Source organism: Marmota monax, unplaced genomic scaffold (genome assembly GCF_021218885.2).
Source record: "Marmota monax isolate L192 unplaced genomic scaffold, Marmota_monax_Labrador192_F-V1.1 WCK01_AAM20220418_F8-fsc00028, whole genome shotgun sequence".
Lineage (NCBI taxonomy): Eukaryota > Metazoa > Chordata > Mammalia > Rodentia > Sciuridae > Marmota > Marmota monax.
In genome coordinates this window covers 3,158,823-3,183,333 of record NW_026694779.1, presented here as the reverse complement: position 1 = coordinate 3,183,333, position 24,511 = coordinate 3,158,823, and the positions used below count along the sequence as shown (strand labels likewise).

The 24,511-nt window shown below is 48.2% G+C and overlaps 1 protein-coding gene across 2 annotated transcripts; it reads right to left on the bottom strand.

Moving 5' to 3' along the window:
• Positions 1 to 6,823: 6,823 nt before the first annotated feature.
• Positions 6,824 to 23,765, bottom strand: Sec13 (SEC13 homolog, nuclear pore and COPII coat complex component). 2 transcript variants are annotated; one of them, XM_046425479.2, is made up of 9 exons: positions 23,647 to 23,765; positions 20,853 to 20,897; positions 18,642 to 18,757; positions 13,827 to 13,978; positions 13,202 to 13,335; positions 9,023 to 9,156; positions 8,678 to 8,801; positions 8,206 to 8,352; positions 6,824 to 7,268 (listed from the first exon to the last, which is right to left on the bottom strand). In XM_046425479.2, exons 1-9 carry the CDS (start codon positions 23,647 to 23,649, stop codon positions 7,155 to 7,157), a joined length of 969 nt encoding a protein of 322 aa, XP_046281435.1. In that variant the 5' UTR covers positions 23,650 to 23,765; the 3' UTR covers positions 6,824 to 7,154. The 2 variants fall into 2 exon arrangements, with proteins under 2 accessions (XP_046281435.1, XP_046281436.1); XM_046425480.2 differs by lacking the exon at positions 23,647 to 23,765 and adding an exon at positions 23,140 to 23,158.
• Between the last annotated feature and the right edge of the window lie 746 nt (positions 23,766 to 24,511).

The window sequence follows — 24,511 nt, the reverse complement described above, 5'->3', positions numbered from 1 at the left end:
AGTTCCTCACTCCCCGTGCTTCCTGTAGATGCTGACAGCTGCTCCCCAGGGTCCAGCGAGTCGCCTGTGCAGAAGCCTCACTGTTGAGAGGAGGGACTCACTTCAGTCTGGGGCTTGGCTACGGTGGGAGGCTGCAGGAAGGCCAAGTGGTGGCCTGGGGCGGCCTGGGATGCAGAGTGCTATGCGGGAAGGTGCAGGTGCCGAATGGGCTGTGCGGCAGCAGGGCTGAGTGATCAAAGGGCTGGACGTGGTTTGAGGTCCTGTTGGGGTGGCCTGGAAAACTGCTAGTCTGAGAAGTTCGAGGTCTGTCTGTGGGAGGGCGGCCACGGAGCCTTTGACCTGGGAGAGCCCAAACCATAGCATGGATGAAAGAGTTGAGAAGACTTGAAAGCCCCCGAGCCTGAGCCCTTTATTTTACAGGGAGAAAACCTAGAAAGCAATAGGGCTGCACTTTGCCCAAAGCCGTGCAGATCTGGGACAAAGCCAGGACTCCCTTCTCGTGATGTGGTGCTTTCCGATAGCCATCTGCTTCCATGGTGACCGTGGTGTTCAGGAAGATGGCCTGTGTCCAGTCAGGAGGACAAGGACAGCGGAACAGACAGTTGCCAGGGTCCACCCTGACTTAAGAGATGGCCTTCTGTGGGGATTGGGCCCTTATAGAGACTCGGGCAGGAATCGCAGGCTGGGCTGCATCCCTAGGGAGAATGTGGGGGCTGAGAAACTCCTGGAGAGAAACTTTGTCATCTACCAATGGTGGCCGACATTCCCACGTCCCGACAGCACCTGTGCTTTCACAGCTTGTCGTTACCTGAGCCCAGGAGGGGCCAAAGGTGGAGGTGGAGAGAACTCTGGAGGCCTTGGAGGCCTGTGGGTTTTTCCAGAGCCATTCCTACCCCAAACACTCCAGAACAGACAGTGCCTGACCATGGCGACCCGGGCACCTACAGGGGACAGGAGCCGGCTCACTGTGTTGATCTTAGATAAGGCCACCCCCAAGCAAACACCCACTGCTGCTCTCTTATCTTTGGGGCACTAAGAGGTGGCAGGGGTTGAAGATCCAGGTGCATACCACAGGGTCCTGGAGGAGGATGGGGAGGAGGGATTTGTGAGAACATGGGAGAGGCCCAGGAAGCACCTCACGTCGCCCTCCCCCCCCCCCCAATTGTAGAAGTGGGGTACAGGCCGGCTGGAGAATGTAGATCTGACCCAAAGGAGTGGGGAAGACCGCGTGACTGGAGGTCCAACATGTGGCTGTTTTCCTGCTCTTTAAGTTTGGATAATAACCAAGACCCATTGGGCAGCTTTCTGAGGGTGGGGACCTGACCTGACCCGACTGGAGCCGGCTTTTTCCTGGAACTTAGTAGGGGTTTAGTGTTTGCTGATGTCCTTCCTGTGGCCGCTTCCTGGAGCCTGTCCTTAGCGACTTAATTGCTAAATGTGGCTGCCTCTGAGAACAGGTGACCTGTGCTCACTCCTCACTGCAGTTTCTTCTGTTCTGATAATTACTTGGTTGTAGGAAGCACGTTTGTTTTTTAACCAGTTTGGCCAATCAGCTTGAGGCTGATTTGGGGGTTATAAAAGAGATGATTATTTGAGTTAGGTGTTTTTGGTGGGCACCTACGACTTCTAGATTAGCATTTTCCAATAGAGATGTAATGCTAACCTCGAATGAGTTTTATGTGTAATTTAAATTTTTCTAAGAGCCACATTTAATAATTCAAAAAAGAAACAAGTGAAATGAATTTTAATAACAACTATATTTTACTTAAACACTACATCCAAAATGTTATCACCTAAAGGTATAATCAGTGTAACAAATTCATTTATTTATTTTTTGGTACTGGGAATTGAACTCGGGGCACTTAACCACTGAGCTGCATCTCCAGCCCTTTTAAAATTTTTTTTTATTTTGAGACAGGGTATCACTTAAGTTGCTTAGGGCTTCACTAAATTGCTGAGGCTGGCCTTGAACTTGGCATCCTCCTGTCTTAGCCTCCTGAATCACTAGGATTACAGGTGTGTGCCACTGTCTGGCTCAGTGTAACTAATTTGTTGAGATAGTTTGACTTTTTAAAATACTAGTCTTTGAAGCCCAGAGGGCATTTTATTCTAGTGGCACATTTCATGTTTCAGTGGCTGCACATAGCTCCTGGCTACTGGGCTGGACGTGCTTGTCCTCGTGTCCAAGCCAAGCCTCCCACTGGGCTTCCCTGTTCAGGCTGTCTTGGGATCGTAGCCCCAGCAACTTCTTTCCTGTCTTTAGTCTCTTTCTTGACAAAAGTGTGTGTCCTTAGCCTTAAGATATGTCCCCTCACATCACCACCCCAAGCATCCATTCCTTTCCCTGTGTCCACTTCCTTTCTGGGGACTGACCCCTCACCCTGTCACCTGACTCCCTTCATCACTGTATGGAAGCTGTTCTCACAGAGGTGCTGGTGATCCACACTGGGGCCTGCAGACCTGAGTTGGGACACACTGGGTTCAGGGGGGAGCTTCTAAGAAGGCAGATTGGTAAGGTCTCCTCCTCAGATTTGGATCCAGGAGGTCTGGAGCAGGCCCCAGATTCAATTTTAACAAGTATTCCAGGTAATTCTTTTCTAAGTATAATACTTACTTGCTTTCTAGCAGAAGATTTGAAGGTGTGTGTGTGTGTGTGTGTGTGTGTGTGTGCATGCGCTTTCTGGAAAATTTCAGACCTACAAGAGTAGAGTAGTATGAGGAGTCTCCAGGGCTCCACATCCATGTTTTATCTGTCTCCAGATGTATGGCTGTTGCTTTCTCAGGACCCCACCTCTACGTGTGTCCCAGGCATGTACTGGGCCCCGCACAGACTCAAAGAAAGCAGGGATAACCCAAGTGCTGGTTTTGGCCCTGGCTGATAAGGAATGGCGCCACCAACTCCAGACTCTACTGGGATCAGGGACAAAAAGGACCAACTAAAATTATTTTTAAAATTTTTGATGGTGCTAGGGTTGGAACCCAGGCCCTTGCACCTGCAAAGCTTGTGCTCTCTGGCTGAGCCACACCTCAGCCTCAGAAGTGTTTTTTAAAGCAAATCCAAGCATGGTGTCAGCTCATCCTTGGAAATGGCAACGCTGACAGGTTACGATGCATGTGGGTGGCTTGAGTCGGAATCCAAAGTCCAGTTTCTGTTGAGACACCTTACCCTCCTCCACCCTTCCATCCCCCCAAAAGCTGTTTGTCCTGTACCACGTCCCACACTTTGAACTTTTGTTGGTTGCTTTCTTATGGCATTGATTAACTTCTGCCCCGCCCCCAGTGCTTTCTGGAAACTGGCAGCTACACCTGTTCCTGGACACTTGGACTCGCCCCTTTTCTTTTGGTGTGAAAACGTCTTCCTGGTGCTATGAATCTACCGCTGCGCCACACTGCAAGGCTGTTAACGTTGGCTGGTTCTGTTTTTCTTAAGGATAATCCACGGGCATCACCAGATCCATGTTTGTTGAGGTTCCCCATTATTACCCTTCCGCCTAAGGGTCTTATCTACCCTTGTCCGTGGACCCATGGTTAGGGATTACAGATGGCCTAGCCCTTCTGTGTTTATTAGCACTTTTTCCTTCAGCAGTTACTTTACTACCTGGATATACAGGAAAGGCAAGACAATGGCTTCATCATTTTTTTTGTACTTAGAAAGTGCTGGAAAGTCAACCTTTGAAAATTACTGTCATTTTCCCATTACGAAGTCATTGGTTTTTATGTATGAGCTGTTTCAGTTAATTACAGTCATTGGTTTTTTTGATTCTTCCCCATTTGACTAGTGGATTCCTGGGTGCTTTGGGCAGTGACCCCACAGTCTTCTTTTTTCCTTTAGTACTGGGGATTGAACCCAGAGTACCCAACCACTGAGCCACATCCCCAACCTTTTTATTTTTTGAGACGGGTTCCCCCTAAGTTGCTGAGGCTGGTTTTGAACTCAATCCTTCTGCCTCAGCCTTTTGAGTTGCTGGGATTTTGGGTCTGCGCCACCATGCCTGGCCCCCACAGTCTTTAATAGCTTTCTTACTTTCTGTCCCAGTAAGACATCTTGGGCCCATTTTGTTCATTTCCATGTCTCAGACCAAAAATGAACACCCCCCCCCTCGCCCCCTAATACCTTTTCTTCCTTTTAAAGAAGATTTGGTTCCCATCAGTGGCAAATAGTTTTTAGAGACCACAATCTAGGTGTCACATTGATATTGTTGCTTCTAGGACCTTTCAGTACAGAAAGGTAAAGAGTGGCATGAGTTCATGTCTGCAGTTCCACTTTCCATAGTTTGAATCACCTCAGCTGTGATCTGAAAATACTACATGGAGAATTCCAGAAATAATTCATACATATTTTCTATAATTTTGTTTGTATTTTGAGCTGTGGTCTCACTGTCCTCAGGCTGGTCTTTCAAACTTGGGCTCAGGTGACCCACCTGCCTCCCTTGTAGCTGCAATTATAGGCAGATGCACCCAGCTTGAACATTTCTATTGCATATGTTATAATTGTTCTAGTTTTCATTATTGTTGTTAATCTCTTATGTGTCCAGATTCTACTTGAACTTCATTAGAACTATGTAGAGAGCTTAGTCCTGGTGGTATCTTCAGTCATCCACTGGGATCTTGGAACATGTGCATAAGGGGACAACTGCAGTTCCAGTGAACCTCAAAAACCAGGTTTTTGCACTTTCTTTTTCTATTATTCAGAGACACTGATTTCTGATTACCTTCACAAAATAACCTCTCTTGCTTTCTTTTACTATAGCAACATATTTTGAGAATAAAGGATAGTTCAGTAACTACTAAGCATGAAACTATTTAATGCAGGCACTAGGGGTATAGAGTCAAAACGTCTTTATCTTCTGGTTCCTGAGCTTGACATAAAACTTATATTTCATTCAAGGTTTTTCTAGTTTTTAGGAAATTTTCCTTCATGATTTTGTTATATAGCATTTACATGGTTCCAGAAATGAACCTTATAAAACAAGGGGCATTTGGAGAGTACGTCTCCTGCCTGTCCCTTCTACTCTTCCTTTCCCCCTGTAACTAACTATCTTGTTGTGACTTTATTTTTTGATCCATGAGTAATTTGGAAGTGTATTGCTTCAGTTTCCAAATGTCCAAGGATTTTCCGTGTATGTTGTTGATAGAGTATGTCCTACATGATTTTTGTAGCTTGAGGTTTATTTCAAGGTCCAGAAATTGAAGTATCCAGGTGCAAGGAACGAAGGCATTGTGGGTGGGCGCTGTGTTGAGGCAGCTGGGTCAGGCTCTGAGCGATGGCTTTGTGGATTCTAACCACACAGATGCTTGCTGGAAAAGCATAATGGTAAATTATTTCTCATATTTCAGAGCTGTTATGTGTGTCCACATACAGGATAACATCTCTATCCCCCTTATATTTGTTGTTCTAAAGTCTATTTTATCTTTTATTGATTAATGTCTGTACATTACACTTTTTTCTAGTGTCAGGCACTGAACACACGTGCTTTACCACTGAGCTACATCCCTAGCCTTTTTAAAAATTTTCACTGCGGGGGCTGGGATTGTGGCTCAGCAGTAGAGTGCTCGCCTAGCACGAGCCGGACCCGGGTTCGATTCTCAGCACCACATAAAAATAAAGGCATTGTGTTGTGTCGTCTATCTACACCTAAGAATAAATAAATATTAAAAAAAAATTTTCACTGATATGGGGCCTCGTGGAGGCTGGTCTCACAGGTGAGTGCCACACTGCGCCTGGCTGTTATTTTGCAGTACTCTACTACTGAGGCGTGTCCCCAGCCTTAAGAGGGCCTTTGAGATTTTTTTCTTTTGTGATAGGGTCAGACTGGCCTTCAAGTCCTGCTGCCTCAGCCTTAACTGTAGATGGGCACCACCCCACCCACGTAATTTGGTTTAAGTCTCCCATTGAGTCACATTTTGTGCAGTAATTTTGTATTGGATACTGAACACTGTTAAGAGCTGGATTTTTTTTTTTTCTACAGACTGTTGGGCTTTTCCCAAACATTGGAATTACTTCTGTTTGGTCCTCTTCCTGGTTGCTTTTCAGGTCTGGCTCGGCCTTTGCTGTAGAGCTCATTCACAGTGTGTTACTGGGGCACGAGGCTGCCTTCTCCTAGGGCTGTATCATGAAGTCGTTCCGCTGTCAGGAGGCGAGCAAGGGCCAGAGATTGGCCTGTTGCTTTCTGGCCACTAGTTACCATTACAAGCATGAAGTGTCCTGCCACGTTGGACACTTGGCTAGGTGGTGTGAGCTACTGAGCACACGGCTTGCTGCAGCTGACGACCAGGAGCAGCAGCCACGGTAGGAAGACAAAACCATTCTCCTTTTGTTGAGGGCATCTGGCACTAGATCTAGGAAGCCTGTCCTTTGCTTGCAGAGCAGAGCTTGTTAGGAAAGGCAGACCTGGACATGAGGCTAACCCGAATCAGGGACACCCCTGTACTGAGGAGTGCATGCCAAGGGGTCAGACAAAATAGGATCACATCAGACTTGAACACAGCAAAGAAAACTGGCAGGAGAAATCATATTGGTAAGGGGTGAAAATTTAGATAAAAGGTAAGTGTTAGGGTGTTTCTGTTCTCTGAAGGCCTCTACTGTCATTTCAACCAAAGTGCTTCCACTTTCTTTCATTTTATTGCTGAGGAATAGGGGTCCATGGTTGCCTGACCACATTCACATCAACACTCTTACAGAGCCTGGTCATAGCCCTTCTGGTCCACCCATCAGGACAGAGTCCTCACAACTGTGGTGCCTTCAACATGAAGCAAATCTTGAACTCAGAGTGAGGCAGGTTGAGCTTTTGCCTCGTTAGTGGTGTGTTAGGAAAACGAAGAATTATAAGCAATATGATTTTATTTAGTTTGGGAACAACCTCCCCCCAAATAATGCCCAAACCCAAAGGTACATAAAAATGGCCAAAAGTATTTCAAAATAATGGATTTGAAGTCATCTGTAGTTTCTTCAGGACATGAATGGATTGAGCCGGGCAGTAAATTACAAACCTCATGGAATCATGTTAAGGCAGATGATCGATCTGTGGTAGCATTTGTAAGTGTTCCTAGGAAGACGGTCCTGGTGGAGCTGGGTGCTCCTCTTCCCACTTGCTTGGTCAGTTGTCCCAGGAAAGGGCAGTCCTGGAGTGGGGAACCAGGCCCCACCTGTGTTGTCACTGCTCGTTCTGCTGGCCCTCTGTGACGGAAGCTGACACGGAGCCCTGGCCCTTATTGACGTCACTGATGCAGACCCACTGCCCATCCACGGATTCCTTCCACAGGGTTACCTGCAGGTTAGCACAGAGACTGTCACTCATCAAAATGCAGGTAAAAGAGCAGGCATCACACCGATGCAGGGAGAGGATGTCCCCAGACCAGGGAGCTGGTTATGATTGCACAACCTGACTTCAACTTGGAGGTTAAGTTCTTAAAATTGGTCACAAGTTTTTTTTTAGCAGTAGTGTGCCACTTCTACACTGAAGAAATAGCTGAGAGCAGGCAAGATCTGTCTCTGCAGAGTAAAAAAATATCTCCAAAGGAAAGGTTTTATCTCCCCAGGACGAACACTCTGTGTCCTTTGTAGGAAGCCTCAACGTCCAGCGACAGCACCTCTGCCTTGTGAAAGTTACCACACACAAGTCTGGGCCTCACGGGAAGGGGGAGCCTGATCGATCTTTGTAGGACCTCAGCTGCCTGCTAGCAACACATAAACAATATGCTCAGTTAGCTTTAAGGGGGGAGTTTCTGACCCAGGTTATTGTGTGGCTAAAGAATTTACCCCTTCCCTCCTGCACAGATTTAAAAAAATAAAGAGTGATTAGGGGTCCTCAGGGGACAGTGACATTCCTAATCATACAGGGTGGGCTGTCATTCCAGCCCTCACCACTCTGGGTCACAAGAGGGAAGTGTGACATGAAAGCCTCAGGTAGGAGGCTCATAAAAATAAGTACCCTCATGTAGTAGACAAACTATTAGAAAGTGGCTTATGCTGCTTTGTGACACCCCTTACAAGTCATAGCTCCTTTTTTTTTGTACCGGGGATTGAACCTAGGGGCCCTCTTTTGAGATAGGTTTTTCTCAGTTATTAAGTGCCTCACCAAGGCTGGCTTTGAACCTGGAGGAACAACCTCTAATGTCCCTTCCAAGCCAGTGATCATAGAGGCCTAGCTACAGCACACACCCCATGGGCAAAGCAGAGGGCCCCCAGCTGTGGAATGGACCTACCTTATTGTCTCCACCAGAGACGGCAAGGATGTTGGCGGTGATGGACCAGCTCACATGCCACACGACATCGTTGAACTTATGCAGTAACTTAGGTGACCACATGTTGCCTGAGGCATCATCACAGGTCCAAATGAACACCCGGCCATCCTGGGAAAAGAGTCAGGAGTCTCCCTCCACAGCTTTGAAGCTGGCACCCTTGCTCGTCTCTACCCTAAGGAACTTAGGCCATTGCTCTTGTTTTCTCTAAGGCTCCCTCATGCCTATCAAGCCACTTAACGGAGAAATAGTAGGGGCGGGGCACAGGGTTTAATCCTCAGCACCCCATAAAAATAAAGTTGTGTCCACTAAAAAGTATTCTCATTCAAAATTACTCGCCAAATGGCCTCGCTCTCTGGGGGTGTGGAGTGTAATTGGGGAAGGGGGTCCAGAGGGGCGACTCCCGCTAAGCCATCAGGAATGTGCCTGGGCTGACCTGGGAGCAGCTGGCGATGGTGCTGGTGGGCAGGCCAATGGAGGGGGCCCAGGCGACATCGCGAACCCAGTCGCTGTGCGCCTCCAGCTTCTGCTCTTCTTTCCACTGGCCGTCCTCCTCCTCCCTGCGGGAACAGCACAGGAGCATTCAGCAGGGAGCTGTGCCACCTTCCTCTCCAGGCCAGTCTCACCCGCCACTGCTAGAAGTGCAATGACCAAGAAGTTGCTTTGAAAAGGGGGGGGGGGGGCGGCGGGTTTTTTAAAGAATGTCCTGGTTTGGGTGGCGGTAACAGAGGTGACCTTGTGATCTGGCTGAGCATGGTGGGGGAGCACACAAGCCACTCACTTCCACAGCTTGATGAGGTTGTCACAGCCCCCAGATGCAAACTTCTTGATGTAACTGGGCTTCTGTCCTGACGGCTGGTCTATGAGGCTTCCGGGGACCACCGCAGGGGCCCAGCTGACTGCATTGCAGCCAATCTGTAAAGAGGGACCCAGGTGACGAGCTCGCCCTTGTGCCCTGCAGCAACACACCTCTGTACACACCTGAGGCTGGTGGTCACATCTCCAGTTTTCAGGACTAGACAACACGGCCCAGGAGAGAAGAATTAGCCACTGATGATTCTGTCAAGGAAGCCTAATCTGCATCTACGCACATGTGGAATTAGGGACTTAAAGGTCACCTTTTACAAATACTTGAAAGGAGGCCACAGTGGGGTCCATTAAAACCACACAGATAAGCAGCACTTGGCCTAATGAACTCTGAAGCACTCTGGAAACCCTGTCAAGAAACCACCACCCCCTACCTGAGAAGCCTGTCACTTTGTCCCCTCCTAACCACACAGCCCAGGCCCCCTCAGCTTTTCCTTCTCCCCTGCTACTGTTACCTGGTGTGCCACCCATGTGCCCATTACATGAACCCATCTAATACAGTGCTCCTGATTTTTTCCTCCTTATAGTTTTCCTGTTGAACGAACCAGAGTCACCTGACCCCTGCCCAGTCGGGCTCTTCTGAATTCTTGAACACTTATCTGGAGGCCAGGCCACAGGTCTCCAGCGCCACTAGGAAGTGCCAGGTTGTTGATACGTGGCCCAGGTTGTCCACTCAGGGCTTCATTCTAATTTCATGAGCTACTGGACCCATATGCTCATTTGACAGGTTTTAGTTCACTTATTTTTGGTACTGGGGATTGAACCCAGGGGCGCTTAACCACCGAGCCACATTCCCCCCACCACGCTCCCCGCCTTTTAAAGGTCTTTTTAATTGAGACAGTGTCTCACTGAGTTGCCGAGGGCATGCCTAAGTTTCTCAGGCTGGCTCTGAACAACTCCTGCCTCAGCTGGGATTACAGGCATATGCCACCAGACCCAGCTCACTGTATTCTTGTCACCCTCAGACTGCTCAGCTGGGCTTCTCTGACAAAACTCTACCGTGTCCAACACAGCTCTGATCATTTCTCTAGAGGTACCACGTTCTAGGCTTTCCCTGTACACTTCCTGCCTCAGACCTGGGATCTCTCTAGTTTGAGAAACTATTTCAAAATTATAATCTGGATTCTAGGGATGCTCACAGCCCCAGAATTACATGTGGTTTTGTCTCATTTCACACAAAACTTTCTACTGCCAACATGGTTACTAAAGACATTTAAAGAGACTACAAATATTTTTTTCCCCATTCTCCCTCACACTGTCCATCCCCACCAACTGGGGAGGGAGTCTAGGGGTGCCCTACTACCCACCCACCCAGCCTCCCTTTAGTTGAGACAGAGTCTGGCTAAATTGCTCAGGCTGGCCTCCAGCTTATGATCCTCTTGCCTCTGCCTATCAGTAGCTGGGATTATGGGTATGTCCTTGTGCCCAACTCCCTTGAATATTTTATGTTGTTGGTACCAGGAGTCAAACCCAGAGGTGCTTAAACACTGAGCCATATCCCCAGCCCATTTTATTTTTTGAGACAGGGCCTTGCCAAGTTTTTGAGGCTGGCTTTGAACTTGTGATCTTCCTGCCTCAGCCTTGTGAGCTGCTGGGATTACTTACAGGCCATGTGTCACCACGCCTGGCTTGAATACTTCAAATATGTGGTCTCTGGTGCTCGGATAAACCCAGGGCCTTGTGAATGTTAGGCACACACTATCACTGAGCAGCACCCCCAGTCCTGAACTCCTTTTTCTTATGCATGAATTATTATGATTGAAGAAGACTCTGATTATCTAACTCGGTTTTGCCCAATTTGTTTTGTTTAAAGTCCAATAATTTTACTAGAATTATGTCTTTCTTGGTGACTCTGGGTTGATGTTCTTTTTTTGGTAGCAGATATTGAATCCAGTGGCACTCGACCACTGACCCAAATCCCCAGCCATCTTTATATTTTCAGACAGGGCCCAAGTTGCTGAGGCTGGCTTTGAACTCACAATCCTCTTGCCTTAGCCTCCCTAGTCCCTGGCATTACAGGTATGTGCCATCGTGCCTGGCGTGCGGTGATGTTCTTAAATACAGAATTATATCTCCTAATCAAGTTTCAAATCCTTTAAAGATTTTCTTGAATCTTTTTAGTATTTCGTTTTCTTCAGAGACTTATTGGTATACTTCCCATTTGCCTCTATCAAAAGCTTGCTCCTGTACTTCTAATTTCATGTTTTCTGTTTCCAATTCTTTCCTGAGTTCCGTTTCTTCATTTTTGAGTTTCTCTAATTTTGGTTTTTTTTTTTTTTTTTTTTTTTGGTACCAGGGATTAAACCCAGGGTTGCTTAATCAATGAGCCATATTCCCAGCCCTTTTTATTTTTTGGTGGTGTGTGTACTGTGTATGTGTGTTTTTTTTAATTGTTGTTCTTTTATACATGATAGAGTGTATTTTGACATATATACACGTAGTATAACTTCCCTTGTGGTTGTACATGAGTTTCGCTGGTTGTGTATTCATATAAGAACATAGGAAAGTTATGTGTGATTCACTTTACTGCTACTTTCCTATTCCCATCTGCCCTCCCTTCTTCTTCCTCTTCATCTAATCCAATGAACTTCTGCTTTTCCCTCCCCTGCCCCCTTATCATGTGTTAGCATGACGATTTCCAGTTCCATCCATTTACCAGCCAATGCCATAATTTAATCTTTATGGTTGAGTAATATTCCGTGTGTGTGTGTTCTCTCTCTCTCCTCATTTTCTTCATCCATTCTTCTATTGGAGGGCACCTAGGTTGGTTTCCATAGCCTAGCTTTTGTAAATTGAGCTGCTATAAACATTGATGTGGCTACTTTTTGAGTCAGGGTCTCACTAAGTTGCTGAGGCAGGCTTCTAACTCACAATCCTCTTGCTTTAGCTTCCTGAGCTGTGGGATTACAGGCATGTGCCACCAGGCCGGGCTCTCCCGATTTATAGCTACTCCCAGCCTAGTTTTCTGCTTTATTTATGAGATTAGTGTAGTGATGAAGGTCAGCAATGCCTTTCTAAGTTCAGACCTCTCTCTCTCCTTTGGGCAAGTGGTGGCTCACAGTAGTTCCTGACCCTGTTTCTTCCCAATGTTGGTGTCCTTCTGTGTCCCTAACTGGCTCAATTCTGATTTCACCCCAGCAGTCTCCCCTTGTGACAGGACTTAGTTCTTTAGTCTTTCCCACTGTGGTACAACAGAGTGTAAGACCCTCCAGGCATTTCTCTAAAGAGGACATAGAAATGGCTAGAACCACAGCAAAGATGCCCATTTTGATGAGCAAAATGCAAATACAAACCACAGCAACAACCACCTCACACCCACCAGGACGGTGCTGACCACAGAGATGGCTGTTGGTGAGGATGTGGAGGAGGAGCACCTGGTGCTGCTGGTGGGAACACAGTATGACGACATGGCTTAGCAAGTTCACCTCGGTGCACCCAGGGGAAACCCACCCACTGATGCAGAAACCTGTCCCTGAACATTCACAGTAGTAGCATCTGGTCATGACAGCTAAAGGGGCCCATCAGCTGGGGAATGGCCAAACATGACGTGCACAGCCACAATGCACAACCACAGTGGAGCATCACTGGCCATAGAAAGGAACATGCAAGACATTCTGTGATGTGGGTGAGCCCTGAGAATCTCACAACTGTTAGTTCCTCCTTTCATTCATGAGTTTGTGAGAACAAGGTACACACGGCAGGGGCTCCAGAGGTGTGTCCCCCACTGTCCACACTGTTTTCTGGACAGTTTCAAACTTAAGGTCCAATGCCCAGGAACACATGGAACTCAGCCACCGTGATGCTTTCTATAGCCACCTCAGCTCTAGGGGTCTCAGTGGCTGTTGTAGGGTGTGTTGACCAAGCGAAGGCAACAGGTGGGTGGGCTGCTGCTGCCTCAGCCCTCCCTACCGGGGGGCTTACCAGGAGGAGCCAGTGCCAACCCTGCCCTGGGCAGCACATGCTGTGCAGTTGCTCGGGCTTCAGAACAGGAGGCTCAAGCATGTGACCAGCAGCCCTCCCGGCCCACAACTCACCCCCCCCCCACCCCGGGCCACAGCACTACCCTGTGCATGAAGGCAGGAGCTGGACTTACGGTGTGAGCGTTGTTGATCTTCTTCACTTCCCACTGGCCTTCCCCGGTGTAGGTCAGCAGGGAGATGGCCCCATCCGAGCTCCCACAGGCCAGGATCAGGCCGTAGTCATGGGGGGCCCAGCACACAGAGTTCACTGCGGAGGGAGGGAGGGAGCAGTGAGTAGGGACAGCAGGCGCGGAGCCGCAGACCGTCTGTTTCCCAGATCTATGGCTTTACTACGTTTCTAAAATAACTGTAGGGATCACTGCGGGCAGTTGTGATTTTGTCAAAGACGCAATTATCTACTAACATTATCATTTCATAGTCGGTCTTCAAAAGAATAGAAGGAAAACCACCTGAGAATAAAGGCTGGTACTTAAAAAATGAATAAACCTTCAGGAAAATTCACTGTGTTGTGCTTACGCTTCTCATTTTGCTTTGGACTGGCTTTGGATTTGGGGCCTTATCCCAACTATAAGGGGCGTCAACCTGAGGTATCCACAGCTAGGGTGAGAGTGAGGGACTAGCAGAAGGCCAACCAACCCCAGGGGACAGAAAAGCCCCACTACAACAAGGGAGCTAGGGCTTCAGGAAGGACAGAGTCCCTCTTCACCCAGGGGTTGAATGCCCACGAGCCCCATGTACCGGAAGAGTCGTGTCCCGAGTGCTCGTGGGTCTTCTCCCAGGTGCCGTTTTCCTCTTTCCAGATAATGACTTTCCGGTCGTAGGAGCAGGAGGCCAGGATATTGCCATACATGGGGTGGGCCCAGGCCACCTGCCACACAGGACCCTCGTGCCTGCAAGGGGAGGGGTTGGAGCTGCTCAGAGGGAGTCAGGGGAACCCAGGGCTCTGCCAGGCTCTATTCTGGACAGAACTAGATAAAGTCTGCCCAAGAATTCCAAAAGGGGGGCTGGGGCTCAGTGGTAGAGCGCTTGCCTAGCACGTGTGAGGCCCGGAGTTCGATCCTTAGCACCACATAAATAAAGATACTGTGTCCATCTACAACTAAAAAATATTAAAAAAAAAAAAATCAAAAAGGGACAGTACAGAATGCCACTGCCACAGGGACACTTACTAGACAGTGAGGACCCTAATGTCCTGAGAGGTTGAGCACCTTGAGGTCACAGTCTTTTGACAGACAGGACTCCAGCAGCCTCCCTGTGGCAGCCAGGAGAAACCTCGCTCTGACTGTGGCCAGCAGTGCCCGTGTCCACTGTTGTCTACACCCATAGGTGATCAGCACCTATAGACGGAGTCACAATCCACTCTCCACACTCAGCTTCTGTGTTTTACACTTTGATATTTTTCATCTGTTTAAAAGGTACGTCCTTCCCTTCTCTCCTCATCTGACCATTCACCTGCCGACAGGCACCATCTGCATAGGCTGCAGCAGGCCTGGCACGGGGGCTGCTCCTGTGGTCAGAGAGGGCTGCACGCTCAGCACACAGCGGGCAGCCTGCAGGTACTCAGGCCCCTGCAAACCCACTCCCCACTCACCAGCTCTGGACTTCGGGCCAGGGTCAGATCTCCCTGTGGCTTTTTTTGTTTGTTTGTTTTTTAGTTGTAGATGGACACAATACCTTTATCTTATTTATTTATTTATTTATTTTTATGTGGTGCTGAGGATCGAACCCAGGGCCTCACACCTGCCAGGCAAGTGCTCTACCACCGAGCCACAGCCCCTTGACTTTGTCTCTTTATTTAAAAATGGATCTATCAATAAGATTTCTTTCACAAGGTGGTCACAAGGGTTAAATGTGATAACTCACATACAAAGCTTAGAAAAATGCTTGGTACAAAAAGAAAAAAAAGGATGAGGGGGAAAAGGTACATTCACACATAGCTGGTTGGGACTGCAAATTGTCGCAACCATTATGGAAAGTGGTTTGGAGATTCCTCAGAAAACCTGGAATGGAACCACCATTTGATCCAGTTATCCCACTCTGTGGTTTATACCTAAAGGACTTAAAATCGGCATACTACAGTGACACAGCCACATCAATGTTTATAGCAGCTCAATTCACAACAGCTAAACTATAGAACCATCCTGGGTACCCTTCAACAGATGAATGGATAAAGAAAATGTGGTACATATACATATGCAATATGTATATGTAGGAACTCAGCCTTAAGGAAGAATGAAATTATGGCATTTACTGGTAAAAGGATGGAGCTGGAGAATATCATGCTGAGTGAAATTAGCTAATCCCCCCCAAACCAAAGGCTGAATGTTTTCTGATATGCACATGCTAACTCAATAAGGCGGGGGGGTGGCTAGGAAAGAATAGAGGTACTTTAGAATAGACAGAGTAAAGGGAGGAGAGTGGGTAGGGGGTAGGAAGGAGAGTAGAAAGAATCTCAGACATTATTACCCTACGTACATATGTAACTACATGACTGGTGTGATTCTACATCATGTACAACCAGAAGAGTGAGACATTATGCTCCATTTATGCATTTATGCATCACAGTGCATTCTACTGTCATGTATAACGAATGAGAATAAAAAGACACTTAGCCTTTAGCTCTGAAATTTAAATGAGACAGTGTTAAAAGTGTGCTGCAAGTCCCTAAGAGCACTGTTATGACAACGACAAGACATGAGGTGCTCCTGAATGGAGCGGTGTGTCACCCACGACCCCACACACTGTGCAATCCTCATGGCCACCATTTCAGAATCTCACCCTGTGGGTTTGCTTTCTATAGTTACTTGTGATGCCAGTATCTTGGGTTCAAGTTCCTCTAAAGAGCAGACCTTAGAAAAGGGGTATGTGTAGGCAATTTGTTTTTGAAAACAATCCTATAACTAGGAAGAGAAAAAAAATGGTGAAAGGGGAAACCAATCCACTGTTAATATTTTTGAGCCGATTCCTACAATGTGGATTTGGGAGTATCAACTGCTGGGAACCTTTGCAGAAACACGGGGAATATACCCCAATATTGTCTGGCCAAGGCAGGGAAGCAGCAGCATATGTCTACTGGCTCTAATGCCATAATTTAATAGGAACATCACTGACCTGGACCTCAAAGTTTACATAAGACTTGGAATGTCGAGATGTCTTATTCCGCCAGACTCATCTCTACCACCCCCTTGGTATTTCTCTGAAGTAATTAAAGTCAGATTTCTTAATGACACATGCACACCCATGTTCACAGCAGCACAACTCATAAGAGCCAAATCATGAGAACCAGCCTAGGTGTCAGTCAACAGATGAATGGATTAAAAAAATGTAGTATAGGGGCTGGGGCTCAGCGGTAAAGCGCTTACCTTGCACGCACAAGGCCCTGGGTTTGATCCTCAGCACCACATAAAAATAAATAAGTGAAATAAAGGTATTGTGTCCAACTATAACTAAAAAATAAAAAATATTTTTTTTAATGTGGTATATATACACACAATGGAGTTTCATTTGGCCTAAAGAAAAAAAATTATGTAATTTTCAGGAAAATGGATGAAACTGGCAAGCATATGTTAATTGAAATATACCAGACTCAGAAAATCAACAGTCATATTTTCTCAATTATGTGAAAGGTGGAAAGAAAAACAGGGAAAAAGGATTTCATGAAAATAGAAGAGGGACCAGTGGCTCGGGAGGCTGAGGCAGGAGGACCACAAGTTCAAAGCCAGCCTCATCAACAGCAAGGCACTAAGCAACTCAGTGAGACCCCGTCTCTAAATAAAATAAAAAATAGGGCTGGGGGTGTGGCTCAGTGATCAAGTGCCCCCAGGTTCAATCCCCTGTACTCCACCCCAGGGTGGGGTAGAAAAAGGAGGGAGCCCTTTAGGATAGAAAAAGTGAATTAGGGAGAGAAACTGGAGGTACTGGTGATTGATTTAATCAAAATCATCATGGCGGGGGGGGGGGGGGCGACCACCAAACCAAACCTGCTCAATGCCAGGAGACGCCCTTGGTTACTTCTCTGCCCTAGAGCAGCAGCCACTGCCCCCTGGCTGGACAACACTATGTTCCCAGCACCTGCAAAGGAGCTGCTGATGGCATTGAACGGACTTGAGTCCCAGCAACGGGCAGAGTTCTGACGGAGGCACATGTTTGGCTGTGTCTTTCACATCATTTGAGCACGAGGAAAACCTGCAGGGAGCTCAGCTCCTGCACAGGACTCTGGCAGCTGGCTCCTCAGTCACTTGTCCTCAACACCCAGGTGGAGGGTGACTTTCAGTCTCATTTCCCCAAATGGGTGACTTAGTCTGCTTTAACGCAGCTCAATACACCCTGGCACCTCTGTCAGGGCTCTGCTCCTGGGCAATCTAGCAAGGTCAGGGATGCTCAGAAGAGGGCACAAAAAAGACAGAAGCAAACTGACCACGCCGACCCCCCGATCTTGAAATAGGAACCCAGACACTGAAATCAACAACTGATAAGCCCACAGATGGCGTGACTGACTCTAGTGGCACATCTAATAACCATTGTGATGCAAAGTCACGGTATTGTAAGAGCTACAACTGCAATGTAAAATGAAAATACCTGTGACATCCAATGGTGCCAAAGTGACAGGCACTAAAAACACTACTGTGGTTTCTGCTACACCTCCAAAATTGAAGGAAGTGTGAAATATCAGAGTCACTAAAAATAAAGGTGATTCTTTTCCCTCTTGCTCCAGTTCCCAGAACCCTGTGTTCTTCCCACAGCACCTTGTGGATCTCAGGTTAAAACCCACAACTCTGTGAAAGGCGGGGAACTTGGGGGTGAGCATAAAAGTGATTCAGGATCTCAGTAGGGAGAAGGGGAAATCAAACATATTCAGTCAACACCTGCCATTGGCAAACAGAACAACAGATTAAAAAGTTTATTCTTATAGTAAAGCTCTTGAGATCACACAGGCTAAACCATATAAAATGGCATCGTTTACCACTATTTTTTTTCCACATTCCTTTTTTGGGCCAGGGATTGAACCCAGGGGCACTTAAGTAGTGAGTCACATCCCCGGCCTTTTTAATTTTTTTGAGAGACAGGATCTTGCTCAGTTGCTGAGGCTGGCCTCAAACTTGTCATCCTCCTGACTCAGCCTTCCAAGTTGCTGGGATCACAAGCATGTGCCTCCACACCGGCTGTTTAAATGTATCAGTACCTGCTCACACTGAAGATGAACTGGGGGCTGGCTGTGTAACACATGCTCCTTGGGAAGGAAGCAGGATGAGCCCATCTTGAGGGTATGTAGATAAGGATTCAAGAGGTAAACTGCCTCACCTGCCCCAGGTCCTCCAGTAGGAGTGTGGGTGCAGATCTGAGATTCACGGCCGGATCCACCTGTGCCCTTAGCTGCATCCCCCCTAGGGACATATGGTGAGGTCAACTGGGGTACTGGGACCCAGCCATCTTTGCTAAATGTACTTTGGGGTTGCTCTGAATCTGGGCTCCATCCTTTCCCTTTAGGCTCAAGGCAGGGCCTGAGGTGTCACATGATCCTGGCAAACCTTCCCTGGGCTTGCCCACACTTACCCCCTGAGATCGGCGATGAGGATCTGTCCCCCGTTGCGCACATCAAAGATTTTGACGGACCTGTCTGAGGAACAAGTTGCCAGGCGGGTGCCATAGTAGTCCATTTGGGCATCATGCTGCAAAGGGAGGACAGCTCAGGAAGCCTGCAGGCTGGGCAGGCCGGGTGAGGGCAGTCACCAGACATAGGTTAGTTTAGACTAATCTACCTAGAACTCACTTTTTGGTACTGGGAATTGAACCCAGGGGCACTTTACCACTGAGCCACCTCTTCAGCTGTTTTTAAGACAGGGTCTTGCTAAGCTGATGAGGCTGCTCTGAATTTGTAATTCTCCTGCCTCAGCCTCCCAAGTCCCTGGGATTACAGCTGTGCACCACTGCGTCCAGTCACCCAAAACTAATTTGATCTCAAAGAATAGTCATCACTAGGCAAGGAGATACTCTCTGCTAGGTGACGTCTTTCCGAAAGGGACAAAACAAACCATACTCAGCTGGTTTTACACACCCTTTATACACTCTCAGGAAGGTCCCTTTAATCCTGTTCTGTTGGGTGAAGATGGGAAAACCAAAACTGGCCCGGCCCGGGAAAGTACACTGAGGTCCAGCTCAGCCCCAGAACCCAAGATCCCAGACAGGTCCTCTGGCCTAGACACAGGGTCCCACTCAAGATATTTGGGTTCCTGACTCCACCCAGGAGACCTTTTCCATACTGTTGTGCCTAGTAACTCTGACTCCCACCCAACGGAAACAACACTGCAGGTGACACTGGCTGTGCCACTCATGAACCAGATGCCGGATGCTGCCTGACCACCCAGAGATGGGCTGGCTCCTAGACGGTTTCAGAAGTGATTAGCTGTCACCCCTATGGTCACCATGAGCAACCATGCCCTATGAAAGGAAGCATTCCCTGTGTCTGCCTCAGCCCTCCTTTCTCACTGCCCCACCCAAGGAAAACCAACTCCTCTTTGGGAATCAGGCCCCCTCCCCTGCTGTGTCAGGTTTGGCTTTCTGGGGGGCGGGCAGTGCAGGTGTATTCCCGAGGCTGTTCTCCAGCAGGTGCTACCTCTCTCTGGGAGGAAGCAGGTGTAACCCAAAGAGATTCAAATCCTAGCTCCTTATCTGCTGTGCAACCTTTGGGTATTGACCTCACCTCCTTTAGCTTTAATTTCCATATTTAAAAGTGGTCTAACGACTGCTCTCTGCTTCAACATTTGTAAGGCAATCTGAAGGAGATATGAATGAAAAGTACTTAGTATGGGGTCTGATGTTTAGTAAGCAAATGTCTATAATTATGATTTTGCCTCACCTGCTTCCCAAACTCATGCAAGTAGGTAGCATAGCCACCATTCTTCCCATGAGGCTCACAAAAGTTAAGACAGTAGCAATAGAGCCTCACACTGGATCTTCCTGCCCATAGTATCACGCTGTACCCAAGGAGGTATGGTCTCACAGCTAGACTGCTTGTGACTAAACCAGAAACAGATTAACTCTGCCATTAGGCCAATCTCAGAAACCTGAAAGCAGTTATTGAGTGGCCAGGCTGAGGGTGGTAACCCTGCATGAAACGCTGTTTAAGCCTGTGTCCTGCTCAAAAATTACCTGTACTCCGTGGCCCTACACGCAGCAGCTGGAGTTTTTCCTGCTGGAGACTTTGATCTCTGGACCTCCTGCAGTCCTATTCTCTTAGGGTGAGCCTTGTGTTTGCCTCTTAGGAAATGCCCTCAGCAGTGACTTGTGGTTTGAAGGGCCTTGTCTGGTCACCATCTGTGGTGGTCCCACCTGCTCTGCTTGGGCTTTCACTGTGGCTGCTGGCTGGCTTTCTACATCTTCCTTCTCTCCTCATTTAAGCCCCTTTGCGGAGGGACCAAGAAGTGACAGCAGGAGGAAGACTGGGAAGACAACAGTCAAGCCTCACACCCACTTGGCAAGTTACTGTGTTGGCCAAAGACCAAGGGCCCTGAGTGACAAACTGCTCCTAAGCACCCCTCAGCAGGGAGGTCAGACTATCATAGCCCTGCTGACTCAGACGACACTGCTGACTCTGCTGGGAGAATGACCACGCCCCCTGAGGCTACAGCCTGACTAGCAACCACCGTACAGCCACACCTGGGTTCCTAAAAATGATCAATAGAAAGGGGAATGAAAAATCCACGCTTTGTCCCTCCCACAGAAATGCCCATGCCCAAAGCCCCAGAGGGAGGATTAAATACTCACAATCATATCCTCATGGGATGTGTCCACGGTGTTGATTACTGACACCTGGAATCAAAGATGGCGCTGGTAAATTAACTGACAGCAGAATGCAATATCACCTCATTAAGTCCACTTTTTTTTTTTTTTTAAGTTCTTGACTGCAAGAAGTAGTTGTCTTTGAGAAGTTTACATGGTAAGATAAATCTTTTAACATTATAGGAGCCCTAGGGGGTGGCGATGGACATGGACTGGACCTAGATGAGAAGGAGCAACTGACCAGATGGCGAAGGGTGGGGCGAGTACTGTCTAAGCAAAGGGATAAACCAGCAAAGACACAGGGGTCTGAGAGAGCTCGATGTGAACTGCGGAATGACAAGCAGTCTACCTCTGAAGGTGAGGTGGAGCCTGGAGGGAGTTACAGTCCACGTTCCCTTCTTGGATGGCAGCCTCTGAGGTCCCAGGCACTTTATGCATAACACGATTAACATCTACGACTTGGAGACCTGATTCAAACTTCTCCTGAGTCAGCTCCCTGGTCTACCGCTTATGATGGACTATCACACCTAGTGGCATCCAGGTTCAATAGTTTGAAGGGCTGGGGCACAGGTGTTATGGCATCAACCTCCTCATTCTGTGAGATGTAGCTCAAATGAGCCCCCCCTTAAAGATTCTCAAATCCTTGACTGGCTGGACTCTTGCATAATTTCAGCCCTGCACACCTACAACACTTTGTGCTGTTTCTTCTCTCCACTAAAAGGGGAGCTCCCTGGAACCCTGCACTCAGTCACATGCAGTTTTAAAACCCTTCAAATCATCTACTGCAAACACAAGGAACTCGGTGACTATTTGCTGAATGAATACATGAACAAAAATTGACTACTTTTTCTTTGCTCAACCATTATTCTAATTCATTGGATAGAAAAGGAGACTTGAAAAGATTTCAGTTTGGAACTGACATTTCTTTCCTTTTTGTTTTGATACTAGGGATTGAATCCAGGGATGTTTTACCACTGAGCCATACCCCTAACCCTTTTTTTCTTTTGGTTTTTATTTATTTAATTTATTTTGAGACAAGGACTAAGTTGCCCAGACTAGCCTTGAACTTGTCATTCTGTCTCGGCCTCCCCAATTGCTGGGATTATAAGCACGTGCCACCACGACTGGCTGGTACTAACTTTTCTTAACTATTTCACCCAGTTCATACTTTCTAGCACAAACCCTGCAAGTATAAAATCTGACTTCAGGTTTTCAGAAAGATGCATCACGGGAGAGGATGGTAGCAAAGCAGGTCAGAGGCGCATGCTGAGTAAGCACCAGTTCTCTCAGAAAATTCTAACTCCTCCAAAAGTGGGCTCCCAGGGTCCTCAAATGCAAGAAAGGAAAAGGAGTCTCCTTGCGTTGAACTGTCAGGATACAAAGTGCTTTCACATGTGCCCTGGGAGGTACCACGTGCAGAGTCAATTACAATCACCTGACACACTAAGGCACTGAAGAAGCCCAGAGAAGAAGAAACACTTGTCAAAGTCACAGAGCTAAAGGCAGAGCTGGGGAAAGAGTCATCCCCCAATCTACCAACTCCCAGCCACAATCCATTCCACCAGACATCCACTGAGAACATAAAACAGTTGTGGCGCTGAATTCCCTAAATCTCATGGCTGAAAGAGTCAGGAAGAAAGTTTGCTGACAGATAGTTTCGTACTGGATTACTAAAGGACTTTAGAAGCAGCATTCATTTCTAACCACCCTCACCCACCAGCCAAGATTGGTGAACCATGCTTGTAAACAAGTGTGTTTTAAAGCCTTTTGTTCTCCCAAGCAGAATGCAATATCACCTCATCAATATCTCCTCCTCTTTATCCTGGCGGGATAAAGGATAATAATAACCTGAAATAATCTGTTACTATCACTGTTAAACAGTAAGCAGCAGCACTCAAAAACCAATTCATCTTTTCAGAATCACGAGTCACAAGTAACTTAGAATGAGGTGAACACTGAGAATAAGTGCTTCCAACTTTATTAAGCCTAAGAACCAGAGGCCAAAAGAGCAGCAGAGTAGCTCCCTGCAGAACAAGAACTAATCCCAGGGCTCTCGTTCCTGGGTTCACGAAGGCTCCCTCAAACCTGCAGCTCAGGCATACCCATTTTCCTAAGAGCATGCATTTACCTCAGGGTACCAAACTCAGTCTGGAGACTCCCATTCATTAGTTCATTCATGCTCATTGAACTGAACAGTAAGCGATAGACATCACAGAAATTTTAAACAACGGCGGCCTCATTCAGTTGGTCTTTCCCGAACCGCCCCTCATACCTGGAGACGCTGAGCTCAACTGGTCACAATTGAGCTGTTAGAGGTGGTAGGCGGCAGAACGGGAGGGTTAGGAAGGTTCGAGAACTCAGCTCTGCCCCTGACCAGCTAGCTCTGCAAGAGGCTTTACCTCTCAACGAAAGGTTTTCTCGTCTGCAGGGTGACGACACCTTCACGAGGCTCGGCTGGCGGAGATTACGAGCAACACCTGGGGTTTCTAAGGCCTCGAGATGGCGTTTGGGGTTTTCAATGGCGGAAGGAAGAGGACGGGGATAAGAGGAAGGCAGGGCAGCGGCGCGGCCCGCAGGGCCCCGGGAGGTGCCGCGGCCTCGTCCGGGTCTCAAGCTCGGAAAGGTCCACAAGGACGCGGACAGAGTACCCAAACCTCCAAGTAGTGAGGGGGAGCTGAACGGCCCCAGCCCGGGCTTTGAGCCTCAGCGTGGCCAAAGCCTTGGTGTGGTCCGAACCCTGCTCCGCGACCCCAGCTGAGCTGAGGCGAGAGCGACTTACCATAGCTGCTGCGAGAGCGACTCCCGGTCTCGGACGTGGCAGCCTGAGGCGTCGCGTCCGGACGTCTCACTTCCGGCGCCGTGTCGGCAGGACTAATGGCCCGTCGCTCTGAAGCCTCCGGGTAGCAACACGCTCGGTTTGCGCGGAGGTCCGGCGTCTTCCACAGGCCGCGCCCCGCCCTTCTGTGGCTCCTCCTCTTTATCCTGGCGGAACGCGGGAGATCCTCGGGGCGGGGCTCTGGTTGCCTTGGCGACCCGGGCGGGGGGCGGTTGGACTCCGAAGCTCCAGGGAGTTAGCTATCCTGACCTAGCCGTCCCTTTTCCTGAGACCTAGAAGTGAAAGCATTAATAATGGCAGCTTCACGGGCCCCTCGGCGGTTCTGGGTATGACCGGCTTTTTGATGAATATTGGAAGATGATTAATTTTGTGGGGTCTGGTCTTAGCTCTTCATTTTTGATCCCTCCTAAGGACCGCCCTGCCGTCCCTGAGCCCCAGGACCTATGACTTTAGAGACTCCAAATTTCCCCTTGCAAACGGAAAGCCTGGGATCTGTGAGGCTGGCTGGCTTATCAGGTAGATTCCCCCAGGCGTGGAGGACCTCAGCCAAGCTCCTGTATCTGGAGTCCAGGAGTCCAACCCTCAGTGTCCCCAACTCCTCCTAGATGCCTGGCTTTCCCAAGGGAGGGCAGCAGCCAAGGATCTCTCCACAAGCACATGGAGAATTCCGCACTGCAGCACAGAGCCTGGGCCACACATGGTCTAGGCCTGGGCCCACTCAAGTACTAGGGGGCAAGCAGCTTACAGGGGAGACTTGCTTTCTTTAGTGAGTCACAGTCCTTCAGTTTCCTCTGTAGAAACTGGGGCT

Bases quoted from the DNA above. Each gene is read 5' to 3' on its own strand.
- Sec13 (XM_046425479.2), bottom strand. The intron at 8,353-8,677 runs GTCAGCCCAGGC...CTCTTTTCCCAG, and splicing joins CCATCGCCAGCTGCTCCCAG to GATGGCCGGGTGTTCATTTG. The intron at 7,269-8,205 runs GTAGGTCCATTC...GCTAACCTGCAG, and splicing joins TCTCTGGTGGAGACAATAAG to GTAACCCTGTGGAAGGAATC.